The sequence below is a fragment of the Ictalurus punctatus genome, chromosome 3, assembly GCF_001660625.3.
Source record: "Ictalurus punctatus breed USDA103 chromosome 3, Coco_2.0, whole genome shotgun sequence".
Taxonomy (NCBI): domain Eukaryota; kingdom Metazoa; phylum Chordata; class Actinopteri; order Siluriformes; family Ictaluridae; genus Ictalurus; species Ictalurus punctatus.
The window spans coordinates 5,141,847-5,163,853 of record NC_030418.2 but is presented as its reverse complement, the minus strand read 5'-3'; the positions used below and the strand labels follow the sequence as shown (position 1 = coordinate 5,163,853).

Genomic DNA, 22,007 nt, shown 5'->3' with positions numbered 1-22,007 from the left:
CACCGTCACCTCTGACAAGACAAACGCAAACAGTATTGTTACAGCTCTCGCTGAATCGCGCGACACCCGCGCAGCAGCACGGCCTGTCAGCTATTGCTGCCTCTTAATGATGGACCACAGGACGAGTGCCAAAACGTCCGCTTGGTGCACCTGGCACTAGTTTTATGGCTGGGTCATTGCAATTGCAATTGCTGTTTCATCATGCAGTCTGGGATACAGAGTGCCAAACCTATGATTAGCAGCAGAGGGCAGTGTTGTCGAGAGACAAGGTGTTCTGCAGGATGATGAGTGGCATCAGAGTCTTCGCACATGCATGCTTTCAAAACACCTTCTGCAGGACAGCGAGAGAGATGAATGATTCTTATCATGATTTCTAGTAGATGGACGCTTTTATCTGGACAAAGCAAGCTGTCTTTCCTTTGTCGATTCTCTGCCTAAGCTTTTAATCAAGTCTTTAGGCCAATTCGGTGAGACATTAAGCTCAATAACCGTAACGATTAGATACAGCTCCGATCCCCACCCCCTCGTTGAGCAATAGCTCTATAAACTGCAGAGGTTGCTGCTTTACTAGGAAAAGGATTTGATCCGAATACCTTTTTAAGGCCTCGTCATTCACAGCGTCTTATTTCTACGTCCCCACTTTTACGCCATCATTAAACAAACGCACCTAACCGAACAAATGAAAGGAGCGTCAATTACTCAAAACTGCCACGTTAGGATCCTGGCCAGCTGTTTGTGGTGTGCTTGAGCGTTTGCTTTTCCGGTAGTTTCCCTACTCTGACAGTGCAGGCGGAGCGCTTCAGTGTGAGCGGAAACTGGAGGATGATGACTAAATTATCATATTTATAAGGAATTATTTAGTGTCAATAAGAGTTCCTAAACGCATTACCATGCCATTTTATTTCATCACACTCTAAAATACGCGGCGAAATAAATCGACCTCCGTGGAAGTCTGTCTGTTCGTGATGTCTCGGAGGCATCATCAGCAGGATCTCGGCGTGCATCACGTTCATGACTGGAGCAGCGTGTCTCCTGGCTGTTTATTTGAAATCATGAGCTCAACCCAGACCTCCTTAAAGGCAGAGAGAGATGCGCTTTTTTTCTTTCTTGTTTTTTTTTTGCATGGCACAATTACAGCTTGCATTAGGCTTAATGAGGTGTCATTTTAGGAGATTATATCTTTAAGTGCGGATGTCTGAGGAGTAAAATACGACTGTCTCAAAGATCTCTTCAAAGCGGCTTCGTACGAGCGTCACAGAAAATACGTCACATTTATGCCATTTGGCAGACGCTCTTATCCAGACCGACTGGCATTTATCTCGTTTATACAACTGAGCAATTGAGGGCTAAGAGCCTTACCCAAGGGCCCGACAGTAGTAGCTTGGCAGAGCTGGGGCTTGAACTCCTGACCTTCTCATCAGTAACCTTTAACCACTGAGCCACCACTGTGGAGGCTTGCAGCAAACCCGTCACTTTTCAGACGCCGCATCAATCCTTTCCTTCTTCTACTCAAATCAGTCTTTTTTCTCTCCACCCCCCCCCCTCGTTTCCTGCGCCACGAGAGGCCAGTCTTTCTATCTCAATAGCGCCACTATAAAAATGTACCTCTGAAAATAAAACGAGCCTACTCTGCAGCATGCCTGTGCTTTCAGCGTGACCCATCTGCTGGAATCGGATCAGCGTTTCCCTCGATCTAAGCAGATGCTTTTAACGTTCTTTCTGACTCTGACTCATCACGCCTCCAGTGTGCACTTTAAGAAGCTGCATCACTCAAGAAGATCGCGTCGAATTAGTATTTGCCTTATAAATATAGCACGACTGCGACTGTATGTCCTACAATTCACCTCGAGCTGGTTATCATACTCGGTTAATTTACAGTGGATATTTAGGTCGGATTATTCTTCTATCTTAGATCTAGCTCTCACGTGTAACTCTCCTCACATTCAACATCATGCTTCTAGAGATTTCCTCGAGTGCTTTTGAATCATCGTTGCCTTATATAAGTGCACAGGCTGGCGGGCTTGCTAAAAGCTCCCTCTGTGATCGGGAACGCATTTTTAAAAAGTCGTAAATATCGTGCGACGTGTCAAGAAAGCGCCTTCGGCCGGAGCGTGACTTCCATGCCACTTCTATTCACGTCCTCGGAAATTTCGCGTTAATAGGACGACGACGCGCTCACCAAAAAGTGGCGCGATTAAGCGTCCGAGTGGGCGAACGCTAAACTCCAGGCTATTAGCGTTCGTCGTTGTTGTTAACATAAACGAGGTTCGTAGTGCTGATGAATAATTAGCTAAATTGAAAATGCAGCAGGACCGTAATGAAAACCGTTAGTGCTTAACGTTTAGACGAGCGCGGTGTGTTTTCCTGGCCGGCACTGTGAGTCAGCTTGTGTTGTGGATGTAGTGGCTGGCAAATGTAAAGTAGTTTGATTCACATGGAGTTAAAGCAAGTTGTGCTCTCTGGCGCGGTTCTAACTGCAGACTCGGTAGGAACCTCCGTCTCGGGTGAACGTATGAATAGTGGACGGCGCGGTGATGGCTCAACAGTTAAAGCTCGGGGTTACTGATCAGAAGGTCAGGGGTTCACTGCCAAGCTGCCACGGTTCGGCCTTTAACTATCTGCTCCAGCGGCGCTGTATCATGGCTGACCCTCTGCTCTGGCCGAGCTGGAATATGTCAAGAAAAGAATTTCACGTAACCTATACGTGACATAGAACCTTCTTCTTCTTAAATACAGGCGTGGACCAGGTCCGATGAGTCTTGCGAGCGCTTCCCGAGTGTGATCTGGGACAGGTTTCCACAAAAGACGTCACAAGGGTTGCCAGGTATGTGGTTGTCCTGTGGAAGCAAGTTTTGAACTGTCTAGCTACGATGTCGATGCACACGACAGACACGGATTTTCTATCTAATTATATCTATTAATAATTACAAATCTACATTAAAATGTGCAGACTCACTACGCAGAGTGTCCTCTCATATGTGCACCACTTCTTACTTCTACTCATGCTCTTTATTTATGATAATATGTAAGGGATAAAAACATACGACATAATCCATATATAATCCAAGATGAGATACGTGTGATACGATCGGACATGCGAGTGGACCGCACAGAAGTGGATTATTTTCCTAGAGCAGCATGCCTCGAAGAGTTTTATTCCTCTTATACCACACCAAATAATAAAAAATGATTATTTGTGTCACAACAGCATGACACATCATGTTTGTTTGTTTTTTTTAAATCTGTTACACGGTTACATTTAACGTACTGCTTGTTGCAAAGCGCTGACACTGGAGACTCCTTCCGCGAATGTTCCATAAAACATAAATAAATGTAAACTCCTTAGAGAAACCGTCAGCAGATCAACAACACGCTGTAAAAATTTGGATGAGCTTCTTCATTGACCGTGTATTTAAATCCACTGAGTTTATCTATTGTGTTGACGTGATCTGTTTTCAAATCTCCACACTCTCAGAATGCAGCGAATAAATTTATGTAAGTGATTCTCTGAGCAAAAGCTGCCTGAAATGCCACACAGCAGGCCATGGTGTTTATCAATGAATCAGCACTTTTATGATTCGATTAAGGACTGACATCCGACAGCTAAATAAGTTGAGTTAAGTTTTCCATCGGTGTCGGCTAGTATTACGAATCTGGCTCAGGGCGGGTCGCAGAGTTCGGCAACCCTGACTACTGACCAGACGAGCTCACGTAGTCGTGCATCCCGGCTGTCCTCAGGTCACCGGGACGAGTATTAATACCGTACCGAGTCGAAACGGGACACGTCTTTTCTCTTTTCTCTCACCTTCTGAAGCGGCAGATGAGCACAGCAGCCTCTGAGCTTGCCATGTAGGAGTTCCCTTCCAGCCCTGCAGAGACACAAACACAACAGGCCGAGTTAGGAGTGTGATGCGTTTCCACATAGACTTGGTGTAGCGGGTAAGCTGGCCTCTGTTGAACGGGCCCCGAGATGCTCGTCCCATGACTAACATGAGCGTGGTTGGGACCGAATGTCCCCCGGTGATATTATCACGATCTGAATTCGAATTCAACACAATTACATACCAATTCACTAATAATCATCATTTACATGTTACAATTATTATACTAATAAAAGCAAGACTTGTTTACAGAAACGTCTGCAGCGATCACTTCAAACAGACGTCAGACAGAAGAGACTGTTTGTTTGCAGGGAAACACATTAAATTATTGTCATGGGATCAGTGCGGTCTGAGGAAAGAAGAATGAGAGAGAGATGAAAGGATTGTGTGTGTGTGTGTGTGAGAGAGAGAGATGGGCAGGATGGGAAACTGCTTGACTTTAACCCTCTTTCTTTCTATTTCGGTATAGGTTACTGATGTTCTCTGGTGAACGGCACCCGGATGGGAACTGCAACGAGGAGTGGGGAAGCACGTCATGTTTTCCACTGAGCTGTACACACACAGAGAGAGAGAGAGAGAGAGAGAGAGAGAGAGAGAGAGAGAGAGAGAGAGAGAGAGAGAGAGAGAGAGAGAGAGAGAGAGAGAGAGAGAGAGAGAGAGAGAGAGAGAGAGAGAGAGAGAGAGAGAGAGAGAGAGAGAGAGAGAGAGAGAGAGAGAGAGAGAGAGAGAGAGAGAGAGAGAGAGAGAGAGAGAGACACTAACAAGGAAGGAATCTCTGCACTGAGTGGCTGGAAATTGAACGGAAGAGTGCATCCAGTGAGTTTTCGCTTGCCGCAAAGAAGCTGACCATATTAAGACCGTTTCTCATCTGTTATGTAATTTGCTGAGGCTTTTATTTGGTTCACTGGATATTTTAGTTTGTATTGGGTTCATATCGAGCGTAATAAAAACAGGCCAAAAAAGGCGGACGGAAAACAGAGTGGTAAAACTGTTAATCGTTGGTCAAAAACAAAGCGACAGGAAAAGGGAGACCGACTTTTGGTAAGTACGTGTACATGAAAATCAAACGACACGGAACTGCTGGTTAAGTCATTAAATACACGACAAGTTTACAACAGTTTGTGGACTGTATCCAGCAAAATGCACAAATACGACGCGTGCGAGTATGGCATCTAAAGTATATATATATATATTATTTATTTATTTATTTATTTTTTAAAGACACGTAACCCAAAATCAGTCCACACAGGATTGCGCTGAGGTTTTTTTATTTATTTTTTTTTTATGATTGTTGAGGCCAAAAATGCTTGATTTTGCTGTGGCTCTTTCCAAAATTTGCGATGCGACTTGGTTTATTTATTTATTTAGCTTTTGTTCCCTCTCCAAAAAAAAAACTACTCGAATTGGCAAAATCGCAAATCGCACGAAATTGTGCCGCACGGTTGTTTGTTGGTAAATGACACCTGAGAGCTGTATTCATATTCGACGCGCGTGAATCGAAGAGGGCTTGGGATGAATTTGCTGGATTTTCATTCGTGTCTGCGATCGTGAAATCCTGGAGGGGCTGCAAAACGCACGCCATGTTTGGTTCATTTCCAACAGTTAGGTCATTTCAGGGTTGAATCACTTTCTCATTGCAATCGGACCGGGCTGGGATGCGGACGGCGGGTCCCTTGCTCAGACCGTCTCTGTTCGATTGTTTTGGCACACGCCCGAGCGTGATCGCTGTGTTCTCACCCGCACGGACAAACCGCACCGGGCGGGTAAACTCTCAAACGCAGGAGATAACACACTGCGTCTGTGAATGTATGTGAAAGAGTCCCAACAGAACACGGAACTGATCTACAGTTAAACACTTATATGACTAAACGTTGATCGTTTTATTTGTCCATTTGTCCAGAATTAAAAGGTAACATTTTAAACTTTCACCTTAATTAACTGGAATTTTTCATGCTTGTATGGCAAAACTGCCATTTCAATCAACTCGCATCCTTCCCTTTCCTTCCAACTGACCCTAGTGCTATACTGTTTACCCTTGTGAGAAATGGCGAAGCCTGAAATGATGCACTGTATGGCAATACTAATTTGCTTTGAAATTTTATCACGATCAGAGTTCTGGAAGTGCATAAATAAATAAATAAATAAATAAATAAATAGATAAATCTGCTGTCAAACTAAACTAATGGTGATGCGGCTGGGCGTGGCTGTCAGGAGAACGCTTAACCACCTGCTCATCCTCACGCAAAACACATACACACACGCTTTCACATACAACCGCTCTCCACACGCTGAACAAACCAATCAAAGCGCACACCAGTATTCAAATAGACTACATGAAGGTGACAGGATGGACGGGTTTACCGACTGCGCGCACACGTCGAGCTCTTCTAGTTGGATCCTAGAGCACGAGGCCTGCACCAGGCGGGCTCTATAACTCCCTGCCAGCATTCAATACACACACACACACACCTCTTCACACCTCTGTGAACACGCAGACTGTCAATTAAGACCATCTCGACCACACAATCAACACCGCAGCTTGTTCATTTTTAAGTTACAGTATAGAGTGAAGGGGAACTGCACATTCCTTTACGATGGCATTCGATTACTTAAAGCATTTACTATTCACATTGAAATATTAATGGTGTTGTTATGACTACGTTTACACGGACAGCAGTAATCTAATTATTGAGCTTATTCTGAATAAGACGATATTCTGATTAAGGTGTTTACATGAGTCGCTTTTAGAATACTCCTTTCATGTTCCCGTTTTACATGTTCTAGAACATAGATTGATTAACGGCACGTCATTACGTCCCCACGTCACGCCGTCCGACGCCCCTCCAGAATTTCACGTATCGACATACAGTTCGTCTTCGTTATGGTACCGTATACAGTTCTGGGTGTTTTTATTTAATATTTTTACGAACGCTTCAAGTTAATTATTTGTCGTGCTGTACGTGCAAATAGAAGACTGCTTGAAGCCGTGGGCTGCGTCTCAAACCGCGTACTTACCGTCTATACAGTAGCCGAGATACATGTATTTCTCCTGCTACAGGCCTATAGTAGGCAAGTATGCAGTTTGGGACGCGGCCGTGCTCTCTTGTTTGCCGTCAAACGGTTGAGCACAGCCTCTGTTGTAGGCTGTATTTGAATGTTATTTTTCCCCCATTGGATACAGAACCGCAAGATAAATCCGAATTGTAATTTCTAGACTAGAGGTCGACTGATTTATTGGTTTTGCCGATTAATCGGCACCGATAACCGATTGTTCGAACTATCGGTTGTTGGCAAAAATCCACACAGACAGTTTTTCCTGATTGTGGGAGCGGCAGAGAAGTGTCCACTGTCGTCATACAGTACGAGAGCGGCCTCTAGAGGCGAAATAAAAACTATCGCTGACCAATTTTGTCGTGTTATTTGATTCATTCTGGATGTTTCTATTTTAATTTGCTATTTGGAGTGTTATTTTTTGGTCCATTTTGGAGTTATATCTTTTATTTACCTTAATATTTGTTAATAGTTAAATATATATATTAGTATTTATATATGTATTTCATTTACAGTCAGTACTGTTTATTTTTGTAATGAAGGTCGACCTCTAGTAATTTCAAACAACAAAATTCATTCAGACAACTTTAAAGTGGCTATGTGTGTGTGTGTGTGTGTGTGTGTGTGTGTGTGTGTGTGTGTTTCTGCAGGAGTTGCTGTGGACTGCGGATCTTGAATTAGGACTGACATTAATTAGTGATGAGATGTTAACAAGCCGATCTCCCAGCAGCGAACCATGTCAGCTCTCTCTCTCCCACACACACACAGGTTTCAGAAGCACACCCCGTATGAAACAGCACACACACACACACACACACACACACACACACACACACACACACACACACACACACACTTCCCTTTTTATTTTAAGTAGAACATTTCAATAGATCATGCATAATGCTGTATCATATCTCAGGAGACAGGTTTCTCATACTCCAGTCCAGTTTGGTGATGGTGATTACTTCACTAATACACCTAATGAACCTGGCGATGATTTATTTATTTATTAAGACCGCTGTCCCGGAGCTTGAGAAGCGAGAACGTGTGGCGGGTATCGATAGTGATAAAGGGCATGTGACCTGCAACACGTACAGCATCGGCCACGCCGTGTTATTGTAAATGGTACTGTGTGTGCTGCTGGAGGACGTGGAGCAGGATTGGCGGCTCGGTTCAGAAAAGCCGCTCATGCCGGTTCTGCACGACGGCACTCGTGCGCTAGCTGAAATATTAAACAGCAGAGCAGTCAATAGTACAGCAACCTTGAAGTCAATTGCATTCAGACATCGTGAGAGAGAGAGAGAGAGAGAGAGAGAGAGAGAGAGAGAGAGAGAGAGAGAGAGAGAGAGAGAGAGGGAGGATGGATACAGAAATGTGAGAGAGCGACAGAGAGGATGGTGTGTGTGTGTGTGTGTGTGTGTGTGTGTACTCTGCAGCACAGCGGCAGGAGGGAGAGTGACTGCAGGAAGTGCTGAGCACTGCAGCAGTGGAATCCCTTGCCTAGAGAGGAGGGTTACCCCTCAGTTCTCTTCATGCCGGCATCCCCTCCTCCCTCTCTCTCTCTCCCCCTCTCCCTCTCTCCCTCTCTCCATCCTGCTGCCGTCTGAATCACGGTATTCCCCTGTTTGCTACGCGATAAGTCCCTTCATGCCATTGTACTGCACTTACAAGACTCCGCATAACATCTGCGCACACGTGTACGTACAAGGTTTCGTAGACTTTTTTTTTTTTTTAACCTGTAAACATATATATGGTTATCATTTAACTTATAACTTAGATCATTGACAGATCCATCATGGTCTCACAAACCCCCTGGAATGCCAACACAAACCTCTAGGGGTTCCCAAACCCCTGGTTGGGAAACCCCTGGTCTAGACACTATCAAAGCCCTGTTTTTGATGCTTCTATTCAAGAAAAATGCGGAGAAAATAATCTTAGCGGCCTGGAACTACCCGCGTACAATTTGCATAATCTTTATTAAAATGCAGCAAACTTGTCACTTGCGGTGGAAGAAAAATGTCTGAGTATTACCAATTAATAGGGTCATATTAATATGGCAATATTAACTCTGGTTGGAGCGCTTGCATCATCTCCTGTTATTTTAGTTGAAGAAGAGTTCTACATGGTCCCGGTTTTCACAGACAAGAAAGAGAAAGAGAGAGAGAGAGAGAGAGAGAGAGAGAGAGAGAGAGAAAATTAGAAGAAGAAGCTTTTATGTCATTCTAACAGCCTCGTTCATTTTTCTGACTAATATCGCCGCATATACACGTTCGTACACACGCATACACATCCGCGCGCTTCACAAACGATCCTGCCCCAAGCCTGATGGCCGTCATCATCCTAATCGCCCTAAATCACAGGAGTCTGCTGCCTGCTCAGAAATAACTCCTCCATTTCACTCGGAAAGTCATTTACGACCAGAGATGGATTTCCCCTTTATGTGTAGGTGCACTAAAGAGTCAAGAGTGGGTGAGTGAAATTCTCAAGACTTCTCACACACACACACACACACACACACACACACACCTCTAAGCAGGGCCTTCATTGACTCTGTCGAATCAATAGTCCGGGCAGTCCCTGGAGCCTAACTTGTGGTGCAAAATCTGTTCCGTGAGTGGAATAGTATAATCCTGTAGTAGAGATATATATATATAAAAAGTGTGTGTGTGTGTGTGTGTGTGTACACACAAATTTGCTATTAAATATGGTCAAACCCTAAGCAGAGGAGCGCTGAGGGTTGATTTGTTCTGTCGAAGTTGAAAAGCAAGCCTTTAGCAGTATAATGTTTATACATGGGATGGGAAATGGTCGTTATGAAAATAAAAGATGTCACAAATATGCAGGCTGTTAGCAATGAATTTCATAACTTGGCATGTGTGTGTGTGTGTGTGTGTGTGTGTGTGTGTGTGTGTGTGTTGCAGGATTTACCATTGAGCTCATAGACTTCATGACGAGTGATATATTTTAAAGACACATAATGACTACAGTTTAATGCTGTTTTCTCCTATTTATATTGGCGAGTATATCTCTTCCTGTCTTCTGCTGAATGCACTAAATGCCAGGCTAGAAGAGTTAGTCGAAACGCTCATGGGTAGGAGTTGCTCCCCTGTACAGTAGTTGGGGGGGGGGAAAGAGAAGAATGAGAAGAAGAAAAAATGTATGGATCAGTAAACTCGTAGAGAGCAGCGTGATTAGAGAGGTTGGTTGGAATGCTGGTGGAAATGAGTAATGTCTCTCGCTATAGTAAATGGCGCAGTTATATAGCGCTTTTATCCAAAGCTCTTTACACTGTGTCTCATTTACCCATTCATACACACAGCAGTGGTAGCAGAGCTGCCACACCAGGCGCTAACTTGCCATCGGGAGCAACTCGGGGTTCAGCGTCTTGCCCGAGGACACTTCGGTATGTGGGGTCACGTGGGCCGGGAATCGAACCGCCGACCCTACGATTAGTGGACTCTACCACCTGCGCCACAGCCACCCCTATAGGGATATCATTTAAAAACATAGGGGAAAATGAACACTTTTTAGCAAAAAGACTTATGTAGTTTATATGTTTATATTATATATAAATAAATAAATAAATATTCTGATAGCCTTTAAGAATGCCTTTGACAAAAGAAGAAGGTATTGGAATCATTCTCTCGGGCAGATCGGGAAGCTGTCGCAAGGTTGCGATGGACTTTAACAGGAATCATGGCGAGCCCACCACACACACACACACACACACACGACACTGTTACCAAACTTATTAACAAACTCAAAAAGACGATGGAACACCCGACGTGGTCCCCTATGTACGGAGACTTTTCTTTTTTCGGACTTTTGAACCGTTTAAGTCATTTCACTATTTTCAAGACAAGCCTGAAGTTAAAAGACAAAGAAACTGCTGGCTAGTCAAATGTTCTGATAATTTAACTGCTCTAAATGTAGAAATATGATGTTATATTCATGGAAACTGAAACTGTAGAATATTCTTTTCGTTGTTGGTGTGGATGCTTATTGTGACTAATGTACATGGTGTTATTTAGCTTCGAACATTAGTTAATCATTCACTGAACAGAGTGATCATTATACATCATGACTGTGAGAATTACACCGGGAGAACGCCGCGTAATTATTTTTAATTCTATGCCCAGCATTATGAGATGACGAAAAACAGATCTTGGCACGACCATGGACCGAACGACAACAATTCAATGAGCATCCACGACAGCCCCAACGCTGTCCATGATGTCCTTCTGCTAGATGTTAGTAAACTCGAGTCTTCCGAAGTTGCACCTATTGCTGAGTAACTGACGGAGGCGAGTTATCGGAGAGTGCCATCGGTTCATATTATACCCGAAATGGATGGTTCTGGATGGATGGTTAGATTTAATAAAACATTAAAAATACAGACTTCTGAATGTATCCCCCTTTTTTTTTTTTATTAATAATTACCTCTTTCATCTTTACATTACATCAGGAATTAATTGTGTGTGTGTGGTTGTCTGAGAGTGAGAATCATGTATTTATTTATTTTTCACACCAAATTGTTGAGGCCCCCCGGGCGCCCCCTGGTGGCTCCCAAGGGGGCCGCGGCCCCCACTTTGAAAACCACTGCTGTATAGTACTTGTTTTTTTTCCGTGTGTGTTTTTTTGTAGCTATAATAATTATTATTTAATGCCAGAGCATTCAAGCATTGCTGTAAATGAAGATGAATAGGTTCATTCTGTCCGAAATCCTGCTTGAGATGAATGCTTGTAATGTGCGTTCAAGTATAAATATTTACATGCTTTATAACTCCGGCAGGCGTTTTTTTTTTTCTTCTTCCTCCATTTATAAAGCCGTACCGAGGGGAATGTATAATTTATGTTCATTCGGTTAAAGGGCTCTCTGGCTACTAAAAAAAAAGTTTGAGAACCACTTTTCTAGACAGTTAAATAATTTTAATACGTTTCCTTCAGCAGGAACCGTATCCGTGCTGCTTTGGACAGAAATCTGCTCAGTGGTTTTTTTCTTTTAGTGGCTGCTGACTCTTCTACACTGACGCGTCTGCAATCTGATTGGTAGTTCTCCCAAGTCTACACGGATGTGCCATTTTCATTCGCATATATTATCTATTATGTAGAATATCTTGCCATCCATGTTATAGTCTTTCAAGCATCTTTCGATATTATGGGCATCTCATTAATCAGGCTGTGATTCTGTTCTTATTATTAACAATGTGCGTATTTTATGGTTCTAAATCTATGCAGAATCATATTTATATTTTTAGATTAGTACTATTGTATTTATGCGGATCAGCCGAGAATTACTACGGGTTCTCAGTGACAAGACCGTCTGCGTTTTTATTTTTTTTCAACAGAGAGAAAAGATTTAATCCCTCTTTGTTCTATGACGTGTAAAACGGGAACATGAAAGGAGTATTCTAAAAGCGACTCATGTAAACACCTTAATCAGAATATCGTCTTATTCAGAATAAGGTCAATAATTAGATTACTGCTGTCCGTGTAAACGTAGTCAGTGATGCGCGTGAACTCATTTGGTCTGATCCCACAGAATAGCTACTGTAGCACAAATTGCTGAAAAAGTTAACGTCCGCTGCGGACGTCTTGGTGCCGGAAACCACAGCGCACCTTCAGAGGTCTTGTGGAGCCTGGATGGGTCAGAGGTGTTTTAGCTGCACAATTATTAGACGGGTGGTTTTAACGTTATGACCGATCGGTGTGGCTCAAACATGACGATCATAACTAATTTGTTTAGTTCCGCTGCGTGCTAATCCTTATGGTGTAAGGAATAGTTCTTAGAATAGGTGCTGAAGGAAATACAGAACTCGGTACATTTAATTATTGATATTGTAATAATATCAATTATTCATCCAAGCACGATGGGTCAGGAGTCTCACACATACACACCAAACATAATATTCCATTTAATATGGGCCACGTCAGCAGTGCTCGATTCTTCAATCGTTAAGGTAATTACGGGAGTCTAATCCTTTTCTTTTTAAAAAAAAAAAAGCGCTTAGAAAGTGTTCTCGTCTCGACGTTCTTAATCTACGGGATCAAAAGACTAAACATACCCAATGAATGGGCATCTTTTTCACCTATTGTTTAGCCTGACACCAATCAGCTCAAGACCCGTAACCTGTCCACAACACAGCATGGATTATTGATTAAACCATGACACCGACACCCCAACAAACACACAGACATACAAACATTCAGCCACAAGCACAAACGCAGCTAATATTTTAAGAAGGAGTGCTAATGTCAACAGAGCACACTCATCGCTAAAGACATTATTTGAGCGATCGTGTTCTTTTCGCTCAGTAGAAAGTGTCTGGCTGTGTCGTGCTAGCGTTAACGCTATATTTACAGTTTTTGTGCTGCGCTCTTTCGACACGTTCTGCTTCTGGAAATATTGTCCATACGAGTATTAAAAAGGATTCAGATGATTACAGCAACAGTTTGCTGGACTTGCTCGTTCACCAGGGGACTGCGAATGAAGAGCTGCCATCACTGACACGTAACTCGCCCGTCCTTGCCGATCCGTCCGTCCCTGCATCGGTTTGTTTTTTTATTATCGCGATGGCACGTTTCACTCGAATATGAGCACACGTGACGGACGTGAGCTTTACAAAATGTGTTAAATGTTGCCATTAGTTGGCCAACATCTGACATTGATTCCAAGGTCACGTATCTCGATGACACTATGAGACATGTCCTACTTGTTCTGCTTTTGTGTGTGTGTGTGTGTGTGTGTATATATGTATATATATATACACATACACACACACACACACACACACACACACACACACACACACACGTGAGCGCGCAAGTGTGTGAGGTAGCCTGAGGACTGCTCAGTTTGAGGCTTCGTGTTTGCGTATACACACAGATGGTGTTGGCCCTCGACTCAGTTTCATTAGCCTGCAGGTCACGCAAGCTGCAATAACTGGTCGTATGTGACTTTATATACGAACCCCCCCGTTTATATACAAACCTCCCATAGTGGCCGGCCCCTGACTGACACTGCAACTGCTCTCTACTTCCTATGCAACCTAATCTCTGGTGTTTCATTACACGCCCTGTGTTTATGTGTCACAGGTTGCACATGTTAGCTTTTGTATCTTTTATTTAGTATTCGACAGAGTGTCCCCAAAAGTCTCCATACATACACAGGGGACCATGTTTACCAGCACCACATCGGTGTCTTCGTCGGTGGATGTGCGTGGATGTCCGCTTCTCGGTCGGTCCGGAACACTTCCAGTCTCTTTGAGTTTGTTAATTAGTTTTGGTAACAGTGTTGTGTGTTTCCTGTTAAAGTCCACCGCAACCTTACGACATAAATAATTAAATAATATTATATTATATAATATTATATATAAAATATAAATAATATAGACCTTTTGTTAAATGAATAAAGGCAGGTCTGATGATGATGATAGGCATAGTTTTATATTCTTTATATACATATTTATCCTTCATATACACGTTTCCTTTATTACATAAACAAAATTTACGTCAAATGAAATCAACATGTTTCTTTGGAACGGAATTTTGGAGGTAGAAAGAACTGAAACGTTAATTTGCGATTGAAATCGGTTCAGGAAATCTTTCGGACCCGTGTATACTAGAAAACGGTCAACGTATCATCGTGTGCAGGGTTTCCCCCACGCCGCAACACGTTTATCAAAATTATGCATCAGCAAACGTCTTGATAATATATATTTAGTATTACAAACAGGCAGACAGCTGACCACAACCACGCCACCACAAGCAAACTTCTCAGATGCTTTATTTGTGTTCATAATGTTATTTTTTTTATTTCGGCGTTTTTAAACCAACAATCGGCTGGAAATAAAAAAAAAAAACCTTTTAAGTCTGTCACAGTGTTTATTTCGGGTTAGGAAATGTGCTGAGGAAATACAACCTTTGAGCTTACACGTCGGTGCTGCCAATAAATAATACGCCCCGGCACGTACTGTGTGTAGGTCTTTCCTAGCTTACATGACAAATGCATCCTCAGAGTGATCGTTCAGCCTTGCAACGTTAATTAAGAAAGATTTAGTCACTGCTTCAGTAGCGGAAATAAGCACTAGGGTTGGAGAGAACAATTCGGAGACAGAGGACTCATTAAAAAAACAACAACAACAACAACACCACCGTTCATGTCAAACCAGTACGAACGAGCAGCTTCAGCCAGAGTTTGTAGTTGTGTCCCAGATGACATACTATACACTATGCACTTATACTATGCACTGTACACTCTTTTAGAAGGTAGTATCGTCTCGAATGGCGCGCTTTCGGTATTGTACTAACCGGACGTATATGGTGTTTCCCGCTCGAGGGCAAATTACGTCAAACGCGCGTAACGTGACGGCGCCATCATCGGCGAAAAAACCCAAAGGGATAACAAAAACCAATTGGTGCATTCTGCCGTTTATGGTAATGTTTCCTTTTATGCCTAACAAGACCTCAGCCACCGTCAGATGGAGGTGTACAGTTGCAATCAAAAGTATTCAACCCCCATTGCACCAGGTTTATTGTCCAAATGTACAGACTTTCAGCTGTTTGCAGTGAACAAATCAAACTGAAAAAGTGGCTTCCCCAAATCCAACCGAGAATGCAACTTTATCATGATTTTTCCAGTTTCAAAAAAGTTGCGACCGTCGAGTGCATGAAGTGTTCATCGTTGATGGTTGAATGAGTGTTTTTTGGGCTGTGAACACACTAATCACACTATTGATACAACAAAAACGGCGTAGAATAGTACACGAGTGTGCGATTTGGGACGCACCTTATGTACCTCCGAATCTTTTAAACGCAGAGATGTGATTGAGCCTTCACATCCTTACTCGACCCACGAAAGACGCACAAGACGAGTACGCGTCGACGTTTTGCGACTCGTCAGCTTTGACGCAGCGCAGTACGACGGATCCGTGGAACAAACCCTCGTACTGTTAAAACATCGATCGAAAATATACTGTGGGAATATCGATATGATTAACGCACGTCCGTCGACTGCGCCGCACTTGGGATTAATCGGCGGTGGAAAGCCTCGGTCTGAACACGCCAGACAGCTTTATCTGCGGAAATCGAGACGCGTTTCATTCTCCCGTTCCAAAAGCCTGCGTCCTTAGAGCTCACTCGAGGGCACAGATAAAGAGACACGACTGAGCAAACAGGAACGGGCGCGCTTTGTTTCAGCCTCTTCCAATAGGAGCAAATGGGCTGCGTTTAATCAGCTGCGTCCTCCGTTCATCCCTTCAACTGAAACTCTGCCCGAGCAGCCGTGGAGATTGTGAGATTGTCCATCATCTGTGCTCTGCACGCGCACACACACACACACACGTCCACTCCTCTATATTTTCTTTTGTTATTATTCTATCAGTTCTGGGCGTATTCACTATCAGTATCGATGTGTGCCTTCAGGCAAGGAGCTCTCAGGGTATTTTACCTTCTCCCACAGACAACATGGGCATCCATAAAAACATGAACACACCCTTGAATCAGACATCCTTTCTGCCGCAGGGCTCCCGAGGTCCATCACAGAGAACGTTATACTCTAACTCCGTCAAAAAAAAAAACTTTTTAAAAAATCTGCCTGTCTCCAACGTACATGTTCGTATCACCGTCGCCAAAAACAACAGCAATGCCTATAAATCAGTGGAAGGATAGTGCAGTTGGTGATGTGCTTCATATTTGGGGAATCAATTCACTCGAAACTGGACAGAACCTCCAGAGTAGCATCCAAAACAAAACAACCGGCTAAGAAATCAAGTGCGAATATGGGATAGAGGTCGACCCATTGATCGGCACAGACGACCGATTTGTGGAACTATCGACACTATCCACACTGATAGCGGGAGCAGCTGAGAAGCGTCCGCTGTCGTTATACAGCACGAGAGCGGCCTCTAGAGGCGAAATAAACACCATCACTGACCAATATTTATGTTATGTTATTTGAAGTGTTTTTTTTTTATTTTTTTTTTATTCATTTCAGATGTTTTTTTTGGAGTGTTACTTTTTGGTTCAGTTTGGATGGATGTCTTTTATTGACTTTAATATTTATTAATAATTAATATTAATTTCATTAAAAAAAAAAGCATAGTACATTTTCATGGTACAGTCAGTACTCTTTATTTTTGTAATAAAGTTCAGCAATATTTTCCTTCGCGTTTTATATTTTCATTCAGTATCAATTTTAAAAACTGTCAGTTGATTAATCGGTAAATTAACCCGACTTACCGGTATCGGTAAAATCCACTATCGATCGACCTCTAATATGGGATGTTTCAGGAGAGAGGTTTAAAGGACAACAATGGAAATAATCAATATAGACAGATCTGATTTTTTTTTAAAAATTATTTAAAAAAAGGGACGGTGCAATGAAGCTTGTAATGTGAACACCGCCCGAGATACCTTACGAAGTGAGAACGTATCTTCTCTGTGCCTTGTACATGTCGAATGCTGGCTGGGGGAAGAAAAGGTTAATGGCTGGATACTAGAAGAGTAAGAGCATGTAACTGGTTTCAGCTGAAGATCTCATTAAATCTAGCAAAGAGATAGTGGGATAGTTCACTCTGGCTTATCTTTAATTCCTCGCTCCTCCACACTTTATTCCTCATCTCTCCCCTGCTGATATATTCACATACCCGTTTTCAACTCTCTAATGCATTTCGCAAAACGTAGAACGCTAGGTATTCATAAGGAAAAGAACACAACAGGGTCCTGCTGTTATAGGAAAATAATCCATGAGGTCTGACGTGGAGTTAGTGCTACATGCTTTCATTTCCACAGACACAGAAGCACAGTGTAATCCTACTCGTACTACATCTTCTGCTTACACCCGAGTCATCCTTTTCAGCTGATGGTCAGCTCCTTGTAAAGCAGGCTACTATATAATAAAGCGAGAGGTAAGGAAAGAAAAACTTTAGTCAGTAGCCAGACCCTTTGCGAACTCCGTGAGCTGAGAATAGGGAGTTTAAGAAAATGTTAAAACTTTGGACTATTATTGATTTGGGAGTATCTTCAATGAACAGGAGAATGTTTGGGTGTATATGCTGCAGTGTTTCCTGTAATCTTTCTCAAATTTGCACTGTCATGGGTACCTATTTTCCCACACCCAAGGCATCTAACTCGTGCATGTCATCCCTTAATTGAATAAAACAGCATATCATGTTTGAGCGTATGCAGCTGCACAGACTACAATTATGCTTGTGGCATGCCTTTTACTACACAGATACAGAAAATACCTAATTATGCTGTAACAGGAAGTCTTCCAAAATGGGAAAGGTATGACTTTGTTGCCATTTTAGCAGATTTCTCCTATAGTTACAGGTACGAAGAATAATGTAGGTCTAGTATATTTATTTTCTATTTGAAAAGTATTCCATTATGCATTAAAGTAGAATAATGTGGCTTACATTAATGTAGGCTAATTGCAGACAGTGAGCATATTCATAACCATTTCTCAATTTCACCTCCATCAGTTCCAGTACAACGCCATCCCAACAACGACGCCATCCCAACATCAATACCATCCCAACAACGACGCCATCCCAACATCAATACCATCCCAACGGCGACGCCATCCCAACATCAATACCATCCCAACGGCGACGCCATCCCAACATCAATACCATCCCAACGGCGACGCCATCCCAACATCAATACCATCCCAACGGCGACGCCTTCCCAACAGCGACGCCATCCCAACAGCGACGCCTTCCCAACATCAATACCATCCCAACAGCGACGCCTTCCCAACATCTAGCACGCCATTACTACAGCAACACCATGAGTTTAGAACACCGTTACTACAGCAACACCATGAGTTTAGAACACCGTTACTACAGCGACACCATGAGTTTAGCACACCGTTACTACAGCAACACCATGAGTTTAGCGCACCGTTACTACAGCAACACCATGAGTTTAGCGCACCGTTACTACAGCAACACCATGAGTATAGCACACCGTTACTACAGCAACACCATGAGTTTAGAACACCGTTACTACAGCAACACCATGAGTATAGCACACCGTTACTACAGCAACACCATGAGTTTAGCACACCGTTACTACAGCAACACCATGAGTTTAGCGCACCGTTACTACAGCAACACCATGAGTATAGTGCACCGTTACTACAGCAACACCATGAGTATAGTGCACCGTTACTACAGAAACACCATGAGTTTAGCACACCGTTACTACAGCAACACCATGAGTATAGCGCACCGTTACTACAGCAACACCATGAGTATAGCGCACCGTTACTACAGCAACACCATGAGTATAGCACACCGTTACTACAGCAACACCATGAGTTTAGCGCACCGTTACTACAGCAACACCATGAGTATAGTGCATCATTAGTACAGCAACACCATGAGTATAGCACACCGTTACTACAGCAACACCATGAGTATAGCGCACCGTTACTACAGCAACACCATGAGTTTAGCGCACCGTTAACTACAGCAACACCATGAGTATAGTGCATCATTAGTACAGCAACACCATGAGTATAGCACACCGTTACTACAGCAACACCATGAGTATAGCGCACCGTTACTACAGCAACACCATGAGTTTAGCGCACCGTTAACTACAGCAACACCATGAGTATAGTGCATCATTAGTACAGCAACACCATGAGTATAGCACACCGTTACTACAGCAACACCATGAGTTTAGCACACCGTTACTACAGCAACACCATGAGTATAGTGCATCATTAGTACAGCAACACCATGAGTATAGCAACACTATTACTAAGTTTTGAGACAAGGCTAATTGTATTTTTTTTTTTTTTTTTATTAATTATTCTTGTTTTAAACAAACAGAATTATTCGTCATTTTTTCATTTTTTTAAATATCAAAGTAATTATCAGTGCTTGCAGGAGGATGAAATACGCTTTATCAGGAAACCCTGATAAAGGCCTGTGATAAGCAAAACTACAGTACCTAATGTCACTCTGCAGTGCTGTAGAGCATACACACTCTCTCTCTCTCTCTCTCTCTCTCTCTCTCTCTCTCTCGCTCTCTCTCACTCACTTAGAGGATTATGATACAGCTAAAGTAGCAGCGTCTGCCAAGGACAAAGTGGAAGAGATGGAGGCTCCCTTTAACTCGGCTCAAATAAGGCAGCAGAATGTGCTAAGCTGCCAGAGATGATTCAGGAGCCCACCATATATGGTGCTTGGGTGTCATGGAGTTTACCATGGAAAAAAGAAAAGAAAAAAAACAAACCCCCAAGGCCACGATCGTGCACGAGTACGTGTTCTTCAGTTTGCAGTCATTTGGAGACTGTATGTACTCTACTGACATTTACTGCAGTACGAAGAAAGAGTCGGACGTGAAAGCAGAGACTGAAGGAGAAGCAACTAGAAAGGTATAACAAACAACACTGCCGATGTGTTATTCTGTGATGCAAACCATTCTCCATTCAGAAAGTATGATAAAGTCGTCTGTGACAACGCCGCGCAGCACAGCTCTGACAGCAGAGATAACCTGTCAGCACAGCACGGGCTAAGATCCGCAGACCCTGGCGATCAACGCCACATCTGACCCCTTCACTACAGCAATGCGGGTAGAGAGAAAGACCGAGGGAACAGAGTGTGAGACGGAGAGAGGGAGAGAGAAAGTGAGATGGATGGAAGCAAAGGAAAAGCTGAGACACAATCTTACTAAATGTCTACAGAGCTGGAGATGCACATTCATTTGGAACCACAGCGGTACGGAATGAGACATTGAAATCGTTTCTGCGCACGAGTTCTCACAAGACATTAACTACAGAATGAGACACTTGTCCCGAATAATGCTATCGGATGTGTGGCAATACAGATCTGAAAACAGAATCCAATTAACACGGGAGAGCAGCAGATAGCGCACAAAGCGTTATTAAACGATGGAACCAGGTTCCACAAGCTCAATTCTGAGTCCCAGAGCAACACATGGAGGGTCTCAGGTGCTGTGTTGAGAGAGAGAGAGAGAGAGAGAGAGAGAGAGAGCGAGCGCAATTGAAGCCAAAGCAGTACAAGTTAAATAATTCGAGTGTTTTCTCACACCTGGTTTGTTACTAAATGTCTGTACCAGTTTTATCTTTTTTCATTTAATTGATTGGGTCAGGAATTGAGGGGATTTTTTTTTGAGGTGGGGCGCATTTAATGGACACTTATTCACAGTCTTGAAAGTGTTTTCTAATTTGCAGGGTCGTTTTTATTACATCATATAAAAAGATACTATAGCTACCTACTAAGTAATAATGAGCCGATATTACTAAGAGTTAAAATGCCAACACCCTTCGTTTAAGGCTCGACTGTATAGTGGAAAAGAAAACTGAATCAGGGACGTATAAATATCTTTCGAATAAGATGTTCCCGAGCTGCTGTGAGACACCCCGCCGATTCAGTCAGCGTCATATCAGAGGTGTTGGGTCAGCAGTAGCGGGAAATACTCGGGTGTCATATGCGCACTCGAGTGTCATCATGCCGCAACATTCATTTTTCAATTCAATTTTATTTGTATAGCGCTTGGACATGCACATGCTTGGGCAGCGGACATTGTCTCAAAGCAGCTTTACAGAAACATATAAACACAGGATACAGGTTTTAAGTGTGTGAATTTCTCCCTATTGAGCGAGCCGGTGGCGAGGAAAAACTCCTTAAGACGATATGAGGAAGAAACCTTGAGAGGAACTTCCCTCTCAAGAGGTCTTTCCTCACCTAATAACCCCCAAATAAGTGAACATGTGCAATGAAACACACAGATACGTTAAGAGTCAACATGAGGCATTTGGATGGAATGCAGCTAAACTAAAAATAAATAAATAACTAAATAAATCAAAAGTAAGAAGGTAAAAGATGACGCATTTCTATCATGGCGCTACCTATTCCTCTGCACCACACCAATCTCATCATCTCTCCTCTCTCAGCTATCTAATGATCACTCCTTATGTGCCACGTATATCGAATTGGATGCATACACATGCATACACAAGCATACGCTCACTAATGTGCTACTCAGCAACCGAGATGGCACAGAATCAAATAGGCTATTCTCTATTCAAATATATTA

General features: G+C 42.9%; 1 protein-coding gene and 1 long non-coding RNA gene across 2 annotated transcripts in view; one reads left to right on the top strand and one right to left on the bottom strand.

The window, feature by feature from the left end:
- LOC124627721 (uncharacterized) overlaps positions 1 to 9,406 on the top strand; it is a 12,899-nt gene extending 3,493 nt beyond the window's left edge. The window contains exons 2-4 of the long non-coding RNA XR_006982239.2: positions 2,737 to 2,824; positions 4,351 to 4,922; positions 7,583 to 9,406. This is a non-coding gene — a long non-coding RNA (uncharacterized LOC124627721). The remainder of the gene's footprint in view (positions 1 to 2,736; positions 2,825 to 4,350; positions 4,923 to 7,582) is intronic.
- The window catches only part of mcu (mitochondrial calcium uniporter), a 61,491-nt gene that overhangs the window by 8,516 nt on the left and 30,968 nt on the right, over positions 1 to 22,007 (bottom strand). Inside the window, exons 4-5 of the mRNA XM_017463447.3 lie at positions 3,806 to 3,869; positions 1 to 11 (exon numbers count right to left, since the gene is read on the bottom strand). The exon at positions 1 to 11 is cut by the window's left edge and continues 160 nt beyond it. Of these exons, the coding sequence (XP_017318936.1) occupies positions 1 to 11; positions 3,806 to 3,869 (75 nt within the window). The remainder of the gene's footprint in view (positions 12 to 3,805; positions 3,870 to 22,007) is intronic.